A 9,811-nucleotide genomic window follows, 5' to 3' on the forward strand; every position below is an offset into this window, starting at 1 on the left:
TACTGAACATTAAGCTGTCAAAAGATTGATCAAAAAACGACGTTTGTTGTTGTATTCTTGAATGTAGCACGATGTTTAAATTAATTTTGCCCGTCGTTCACAATATAATAGGCAACGGTAACGCGGCGTCCAAAAACATTTTGTGTTGTTGCACCACAACGAATGTTTTATATCCAAGATTATTACGAGCCTTTTCAGTTCAACCAGAGATAGAAAATCATAACCAAGAAAAAGTTATCAATGTTGCTATTGTTGGACTTCCCAATGCTGGCAAAAGTACATTAATAAATAGCTTAATTGACCGTAGAGTAAGTAAAGCTATTTATTTGCATGTCAGATTGTTTTATTATTTTCTATTTAGGTACTATTTATTTCACAGCGAATTACTACATTCCTCAAATCAAATGCCATGCCATCATCAATACCTATCAAGACCATTGTCAATACAACGGTTGATAAAGAAAATCCAAATTATTGTTTATTTTATTATTGTCTATATAAAATTTTGTGATCTATAAAGATCAATATCCATTTGAAGCCTGATAATGTACCTTACCATTATTGTGGATAGGTGAACTGTTACACCGTTTCATACCAAAATATGATACATAAATACTCAACATAGTCGATCACTCATTTGATGGATTTTCATTGTCACACAAGGATCAGAGGGATGATAAATTACTGTTAAGTATGTGTAGATGAGGAGCATTATTCCCCATTGTACAGCCATAAAATATTGTCAACAATCCGACGAGTGTTGTAATTCAGTTACCTCTGTTCATATACACATATTGGTCTAAGAATTTGGACTATACATAGAAGGAGCCTTGTACGTTATTTATATTATGACATTTGTAATTATTTTGCAAGCGCATGAAGCATGGTTAAGTCAGTAAACTCTACAAATATGAACATCGCTCAGTTGCCATTTCGATTTCCATTTTCTTATTCACGCAATATGGTGGCCATTTTTTATTTTCATTGGCATTACTTACTCGAATGCAGTATAAATGACAAGTTTAATAGGATTTTTGAACTAAATAATAAAGGATAGTATTACTGGCTGCTTATCTACTTATCGTGACGAATTGTCTTTATATTCCTGCAAATTAACAAATAAATGTCAAAGCAGTAGTTTGAAGTTCTCTGCAAATGAATTTGCAATGCGAAGTCACTTGTAGCTAATTTAATCAGTGGTCCTTTTTTTGCTTCAATTTCATTCATATTGGCTCAATCTCTATCTTTCTAATCTTTGATACTGGCCCTAAAAATGATTTGAAAACAGAATATTTTCATGTACAGACCTAAAATTTATCTGTAGAATGAGATGGGAGACAAAATGGCGTCCTATGGTAGTTCTTAGTTCCATTTTTGGCCATTCCACAGATAAGTTTGTAGGTCTGTATGTTCAAAATTGTGCATAGGTTGTTCGAAAATTTTACACAAAACATTGAGTCAATATTGTAATTAATTGTTCTGTGTAATAATTAATATTGACAGTAGAAAGTGGAAGTTTTTAATTTGTACTCTGTAAACAATTCGTTATAGGTATCATGCAAGTTTTTTGCTGATGTTTTTATTTGATTATTTTTTAAATATTCTATTTTAGGTATGTGCAGCATCAAACAAAGTCCATACAACAAATAAACTTTCAAAAGCTTTTTATACAGTGGGAGATACGCAAGTTATCTTCTTGGACACCCCTGGAGTTGTCACAAAAAAAGAAGAAAAAAAGTAAATGCCAATTTTATTATTAAGTACTTACCTATATACCCATAGTAAATTTAGTAAGCGAGGCTCATGTTTATTAATTGCAAGCGGAAGTAAGTGCATTTTCTTTTTTCAACACTTTGGCAAGTTGATCCAATAAAATAGATTCTAGATTGTTTTTTGAGAAGTTTCTTTTGAGATATCGAGATAAAAGTATACTAAGTTGACACAATGGCCGAATAGTTACCCGTCAGGGTTATAATGTCATGGGTCCCAGGTTTGAATCCCGGGTTTGGCAAAAATTCACATGTTGTTTATCAATGTGCGTCTGGACCCAGATATGGACCTAATAGTCGCAACTAAAAGTCACCGAGACTTTTTAGTTTCACATGTTTCGATGCTAGAGGCGCTAGCTGATCGAAAACAGATTGAATGTCATAACGTAATCAGGGCTTGAAATAGACCGGAGCGCCATTCCTGTTCGTGAAATCAGTAAAATTATCGCTCTGTTTCGTGGAAAATATAATATGACCGTCTGAAATACACAATCTTGTAAATAATGTAATTTGTAAAAATTAAAAAAGTAATTGTAATTTTTATTTAGAATGTAATTTTGTAAGGCTTCTGTTATTTATTATTTTTTGTCTTTTAAATATTATCGTTGGAAGTGTTATTTTGTATTTAAATTCTTATTTACGTAAGTATTTATCGAGATTTTGTGATATAGATACATTCATATTTTATTATTATTAGATTTGTAGAATACATTGGGAGTTCTGTTTATATTCTAGTATTTACCATTGCAAGCTCAATATTAGGTACCTATAAGGTAAATAATTGACGTAAGTAGCTTCTTTAAAGATAAATTAGCTACGTACTTTAAGATTAAGTCGTTTTATTAATGCTGTTACGATGGATACTAATAAAATATATTGTCATTATCATATTTTAGGTTATTTTCTTGTTATCACGTTAACTTGAGCTGTCATTGGCTGCTTTTCTATGGAACTCATGGACTAAAATATAATTCAAACTCTTATGCGACCATAAATATCCGCCAAATATTTGCGTATTTAGCAATTTTGCGTTTTCAAGCAGGTTTCCATATTTAATGATACTGCTTGATTCAAAAATTTCCCTTTTGTTTGTTAGATTCAAACTAACAAGAGCAATGATGCTAGATGTGAGCGCCGGTTTGAATAACGCAGATGCCATCGGAATAATCCAAGATGTCAGCAATACGTGGACCAGAGACAGCCTTCATCCTTTGATAGTGGAATTATTGAATAAACGGCGGGACATTCCAAGTTTTCTTATTCTAAATAAGGTAAGGATCTTTAATCGAACTATATTTTTATTCTAATAAATAATTAATTCAGTCTTACAGCGTAATGCATACTAAAATTTGACTTAACACCAATACAGTCAAATCAAAACTGGTAACAGTGTTGCACTCTTTCCCGCGTATACATATATGACGGACACAACAACTAGTTGAAACTAGTGGCGGCCGGTGGTTGACAAAATTGCCTTCGGTGGGGGTACACAAAAACTTACTTACCATATTTAAATGATGATCTATTGATCATTGTTTCTGCTTAGCACACACCTCCATAACTTTTTCGAAAGTAGATTAAAAATACCTTTCGATTTCCATGGACATCATTGGTCTTAAATTATTTTAAAAATCGATTATGCTGTGTAAATAATTACATTATTAAATAACCTTTTGGTTGCCGTAAGAAAATGGCAGTAGGTACCTATCACGCCGAATATAATTTGCGGAAAAAATTGATTGGTTTTTTTAATTAAATTAAAAATAAATCATAATTAACTCACAAATTGTTATATTTTGTTGTATGAGAGAAACAGTGTTTCTTGAAAAAAATAGATTTAGGATAGAATTGGATAAATGTCAGTATGTGTCCTGTTTTAAAATTAGTACTAGATTAGAATTAGAATAGACTGAATAATGAGGTACAATGAGATTTACCTCTCCCCCTTGTCACATTTTTGACCGCTCCCCATTTGTTAAAAAATAAATTAGATGACATGTTTGTTACTGGGAATATGGGAATATTTTATTATGAGATAAAAAAGATTTTTTATTTTTACATTTTCTACAATGCCAATTATAATATATATGGAAAACCTTTTACTGGGATTATATTGCATTTAAATAATGTAAAAACAATAATGGCATTTGGATCACAGCTTTACAGTTTATGTTTATAGGATATTATTTAAGTTTTGTAAAATACTAATGTTCAATAACAATAATGTCGTTGTAGGCCAGTGCGTAAGGTGCTCGTCTTTCATCCGATTCCCGGTGAGGTCACAATATATTTATGTAAATATTCAGACTTGTGATTGTTTCACTTCTGTTACTAACTACTCTACTGTTACTCTACAATACTGTCATTGGGCCTCGTGGCCTATTCTAGTGTTAAAAAGAATATATCGTCACTGTTCTGGCAGAAGACACTAATTCGAAAAATGACATATTGAGTTAGTTATACCAAAATGTTCCTTATTTCAAACTTTACCATCTGGAAACCTTCTTAATAAATAAACAGTCTTTATTTTAAAGTCATCCTTTTTCTAGTATTCTCCAGTTAGTGTGTTCTGCCAGAACAGAGACGATATTATGTATTTTCATTCATTAATAATAATTAATAAAATATTGTCTTTTCACAGATCGACATTTTAAAATCGAAACGCAAACTATTGGACGTATTAAGGATACTGAGTAACGGACTGGTTGCAGGCAAACCGGTTGAATGTGGATCAAAGTTGATCAAGCGCAGGCCTGTGGATCTCGAACGAGGCTTTGATGGGTTCTCTGATGTTTTTATGGTGTCAGCCCTCGAAAGTGATGGCATTGATAGTATCAAAGTAAGTAATGCGCCATTGGTTGGTCTGCTTTGTGAAAAGCATACTATTCTAGATTTTCAGTAACAAATAATTAATTATTCAGCTAGAAAATGTCTTAACAGACAGACAGGTAAAGATATGTACAATTAAAGGTAAAAGTGCCAATTGCACATATACAGCACTGCAGTGGCGAAGGGTGTAGGTAGGCTGTTAAGATACGCCATAAATGGTGGACACTAAACTATTTCAGTCATACGTATTTTATTTTCAATGCAATAAGACTACAATTTACAGATGGCATTAGTTAGTTTTTAAAATTCAATTAAACCATTCAAAAACCAAGCCATAATAGATAATGGTAAAAAAATACTTGTCTATCTATAAAATATCTAAAATTATGCAATTAAATCATACATAACTTTGAATATTTTATGGATAGAATAATATTTTTTATAATAATGGTTTAGGCAAGGCTTAATGAATTTAAAAAAAAATGAAACAACGATAATATGTATTCTTAATCCAAAGAAAACAAATAAGTATGAATGAAAAAGTGTCCACAATTTTGTCATATTGCCCAAAATATACCAAAACTATTATGGTTTGGTTAGGCAGGGTTTAATTGATTTTTAAAAACTACCTAATACCGTCTGTAAATTGTAGTCTTAGTTCAATAAAAACAAATATGTGTGACTAACAAAGTTTAATGTGCACTTTTTTTGGTGGATCTTAACAGCCTACCACCACCCTTCGCTACTGCAGCACTTTAATGAAGCCTAAACAGATGAAAATATAGGTTGATTTCCCAGTGCAGATTCATTTGTAGCACCTAGAACCACATCAATCATTTTACATAGCCGGCCAAATACACCATCAATATTTAGATAAACAATCACATAAAAATGTGTACCTATGTCATATGTACATAATAGCGAAATATTAAAATTGACTAGCTTTGGCACACAAAAAATTCTTAAGCATCCTTTTCGTTTTTGTCCAAACTCTTTATGCTATATGCTATGTATTCAATATTTATGCTAAAGACATGTGGCACTATAGAATAGGCTGAAACTATATCTTGTAAGTGATGATGTGTGTCTAGAACAGTGTTTCCCAATTAGTTGGGAATCATTATATAGTATTGTAAATGACATAGCAGAACCCCGTGTATATTTTACCAAAGTGCTACAAGGATAACGGCATTGGAAATGGTTACTTATAAATAAAATACCCCTTATGATTTTAACTGCCCCCCCTATACATGTGATATCGCCCCTATTGAGAAACACTGCTCTAGGGTATTAATATCTATTGAACCAAATGTGATCCATTTTTTTTCTCTACAGGACTACTTAGTGATGAACGCAAAGCCTGCCAAATGGCCGTACTCGGTTTACGAATGGTCCGATCAGACGCCCGAATTTCTGATTGTGGATAGTGTGAGGGCCAAATTCATGGATTTCCTTGGCCAAGAACTTCCTTACAGTATCACCACCGAGATCGAGTTCTACGAGGTGCGACAAAACCCTGACAGAGTGATAACTACTGTCGTGGTCACGTGCCCCTCTGAAAGAATTCAGAAATTAATCGCCGGTGCGGAAGGTGGTAAACTTAAGCAGATCACTGACTCAGCCAAGAGTGATCTCCGGCAGATGTTCAAAATGCCAGTCACGCTTACGATATCTCTTCGAACGGATGATGTAAATAACTCTGATTAGTATACTACATCGATTTGGCGTGACTTCATTACAATATGTGGACGCATTATTACTTTTCTATTTATGGAACTTCTCTACATGTGAATTGGTTATGTTTTGTTAGTTATGGCATTACATATTTGGTTAAAAACAATTATTAATATATTGACATTTTGTCTAAGTATATATTTTGTTATTGTGTAGGCCTGCAGGAAATAAAAAAAACATTCACTGACTTATGCGGTTAGTGATGTGACCTTAATGTTGTTTTGGCCATTTCGGCAAATTTTGCTAACTGACATTCATTTTTGTTTAAAATGTGCTGCAAGATGGGAGCATCAGTCTATTAACATTTTGAATTCCAAGAAAAACAACATTACTTTTTTTTCCCGTAGTGCAAGCTCATGGTGACAGCATGTAACGTGATGGTAATTTGTTCGTTCCATTACGAGCATTCTTTTATATAACATAAGAGGGCATATAGCCATATGATATTTTATATTTTAAAAATGTTCAATAGCTAGGCAAGTGATAGATGTGTCTTCAAATATTACTAGGTTCGATATTTTTTATAATGCGTTTGTTTTATTGGCTGTATAAGCATTTTTTTAAATGGTTAACGTCAGCTAATTTCAGTATGATCAATTAGACTGCTTTACACAATAAGATCAAGAGACAATTTAAAAAATAGATTACGAATGTAATCTACAAATCAAATAAGAAAAATCTAAAAAAGACAGATAAAAATATACATCCATGATTTTCTGTAAGAATTTTGAATTAAATTAGAGAGAGGTGAATTTGAGAAAGGCCGAAACGTCAAAGTTAATTAACGTTTATTATTTATCTCGAAATGAATGAAGCCGTCACAAATGTTTTCCATTCATTTCTTTCTGTCAAGACCTGCAAAATAAATGATGCAAAATTTGATGCGCTCACCTACGGATGTTACATTATTCACATGAAATTATTAGGATATAATAATAATCTTATAAAATATACAATAAATATTTTGTTCATATCCAAAAGTGGTTTAGTGGGGAAGTTTGTATAATATAACTTTATATTTATAACATTATACAAACGACCTATGAAATATAAAACAAAACTAATTTTTATCGTTGTTTTTATATATTTTCAATTATTAAGATGCCAAATAATATTGGTGGAGGTAGACTGTTAAGATCCGACATAAATAGGACACACTAAACTTTGTCATTCAAACGTATTTCTATTCATTGACTACAAAGTGTAGATAGTGTTTGTTAATTTTTAAAATTCAATTGAACCCTGCCTAATCCAAGCCATAGTAGATAATAGTAAAAAAATAGTCGTTTATCTATAAAATTACTAAAATTATGCCATTAAACCATACATAACTTTGGATATTTTATAGATAGAAGAATATTTTTTATTGATTATGGTTTGGTTTAGGCTTAATGGATTTAAAAAAACTAACAGACACCATCTGTAATATGTATTCTTAATTCAACGAAAACAAATAAGTATGACTGAAAAGGTGTGCACTATTTTTGTCGAATAACCCATAGCATACCTAAACTATTATGGTTTAGTTTAGGCAGGGTTTAGTTGAATTTAAAAACTAACCAGCACCATCTGTAAATTGTATTCTTTGTTCAAGAAAACAAATACGTATGACTGACAAATTTTCATGTGCACTATTTATATTGAATCTTAACAGTCTTCCTCCACCCGTTGCCGCTGATTTACAACATAATAGAATGTCAAAAAGCCGCCATCTTTGAATTCATTAAATATAAGTTTGTCTATGACTACCACACACAAAAACATGTGTAATAGGTATAAATTGTTTGACACTTTCACGGTTGTTTTGTTTGGTAATTGTTTTTGTGTTGTCACCTTGTGTTCATCGTTTTTTTTTCGGTATTACCTTGAAAATATTATCATGCATTCATCACTCCTCAGAAAATGATATCAGATTCTAATTACAAATAATAATATTAATCAAAACTCGCTAATCTTATGCCATGTCATGTTGCCGAACTATATGAAAACATTAAAATTATTTTAGGTGGCATACTAGATCTTATCAAATAAAATTAAAAATCATAAATAGATTAATACATTGAAGTACCTTACTAAACAGTTATTAGAAATAATAAACTCTTCAAAATGTTAAGTTACAATTTTATTACTACAGTACTCTCCCAGTAATCTGCCATCCCAAAAACCAGACAAGTGTCCAATTAGTGAAAGTGGCGGATTATAGTGCACACATACAAAATATGGTAATAATTAAAACAGGTGTTTCGTAAAAATAGTTTTTTTTATTGAGAAATTTGTACTAGCAAATTACGGTTTGATTTATAATCAAAATCAAGTATTTACTAAATAATACATATTTATTAACTAAATATTAAACGGTAAATCACTTGACACAACCAGTTGTTCAGTGAGGCAGATATTCTTGAATGGCTTAGGATTCCTGGCTTTCTCTATGACCTAAAGCTTCAGTGTGTGTGTCCCGGTTGCATTGGAGCATGGCATAATTGTGATGCGATCCTTGGGCACTTTCCTACCTGGTACATTACTTTCTTCGTGATGAACGTACTTTTTGCGAAGGAGAAGTTCCCAAAATAAACCCGTCTCATCTGTGTTGTATACTTGTACGCGGCGGACTACTGAATTTGACAATCGAATACCGGCGAATTATAGTAGTTGTCGGATAATCAAGCGGCAGATTACTGAGAGTTTACTGTATCTAGGACTTATTCCACAATAATTATTATAATATACCCCGTTTACACGTGCATGGATTTACTGCTGATAGTATGTATTATCGCGTTCATAACAAGAAAATGTATGTGTAAACATGTATTATCCTGCAGTTGCAAGATTGCATGCATGAATCAAAAAAGTTCGTAAGCTTCTGATTTTTCAAGAGACAGTTGAGAATTTTTCGATCTGCGCCTACACAGTAGAACGATAATGATGAACCTGCAAAAAAATGGACTACGATGGTATTTTGAGATTAACCGATTTTCACTAGGTACCTGTTAGACAGTATCATAAAATGACAACATCGCGTCTCACTCACTCTTGAAGAATGAGATTGGAGAGACAGTCAGGACTTTTAGGTGTAAACAGTTATTGTCGCGTTAGTTTAAAATACACACTATTGCTGCCAATAAATCCATGCACGTGTACAGACGCTATTTTTCACTCAAGACAGGTTTCATCCCAACTGATATTAAATTTTCAATTATTGGTAACAGGTAATTTTACAACAAAATATTTTTATACAATTTCTGTTGGCACATTGGTGGGTGGCTACGTTCATTACTAGCAACTCTGAATTCCTCAATTTTTATTCCATCATTCTATGATACTACAAAGACTCTCTTCCCACAGTGAGCTATCGTTACTTTTATGTTAAAAAAAAATTGTCTTACCTAATTTGTTTTATGTTGTTTTTTTTTTTTGCTATCTTTTGAGAATCCCCTCATGCGGCTAGGAATCAGTATTCTAAATCTTTTCATATCCTT

General features: G+C 32.1%; 1 protein-coding gene across 1 annotated transcript; it reads left to right on the forward strand.

Annotated features, from left to right (window-relative positions):
* The first annotated feature begins 16 nt into the window (after positions 1-16).
* On the forward strand, positions 17-7,225 carry LOC147073930 (GTPase Era, mitochondrial-like). Its single transcript, XM_085944615.1, has 5 exons — positions 17-308; positions 1,613-1,737; positions 2,866-3,040; positions 4,411-4,608; positions 5,934-7,225. Exons 1-5 carry the CDS (start codon positions 72-74, stop codon positions 6,303-6,305), a joined length of 1,107 nt encoding a protein of 368 aa, XP_085800741.1. The 5' UTR covers positions 17-71; the 3' UTR covers positions 6,306-7,225.
* Positions 7,226-9,811: the final 2,586 nt, after the last annotated feature.

The sequence above is a fragment of the Rhyacophila brunnea genome, unplaced genomic scaffold (genome assembly GCF_057557595.1).
Source record: "Rhyacophila brunnea isolate RB1 unplaced genomic scaffold, BYU_Rbru_1.0 scaffold_17, whole genome shotgun sequence".
NCBI classification, from domain to species: domain Eukaryota; kingdom Metazoa; phylum Arthropoda; class Insecta; order Trichoptera; family Rhyacophilidae; genus Rhyacophila; species Rhyacophila brunnea.

Excerpts from the sequence above, each read along its gene's own strand:
- LOC147073930 (XM_085944615.1), top strand. The coding sequence starts at position 72 with ATGTTTAAATTAATTTTGCCCGTCGTTCACAATATAATAGGCAACGGT. Across the intron at positions 309-1,612 it reads ATAGCTTAATTGACCGTAGA|GTATGTGCAGCATCAAACAA; the intron begins GTAAGTAAAGCT and ends ATTCTATTTTAG. Across the intron at positions 1,738-2,865 it reads ACAAAAAAAGAAGAAAAAAA|ATTCAAACTAACAAGAGCAA; the intron begins GTAAATGCCAAT and ends TTTGTTTGTTAG.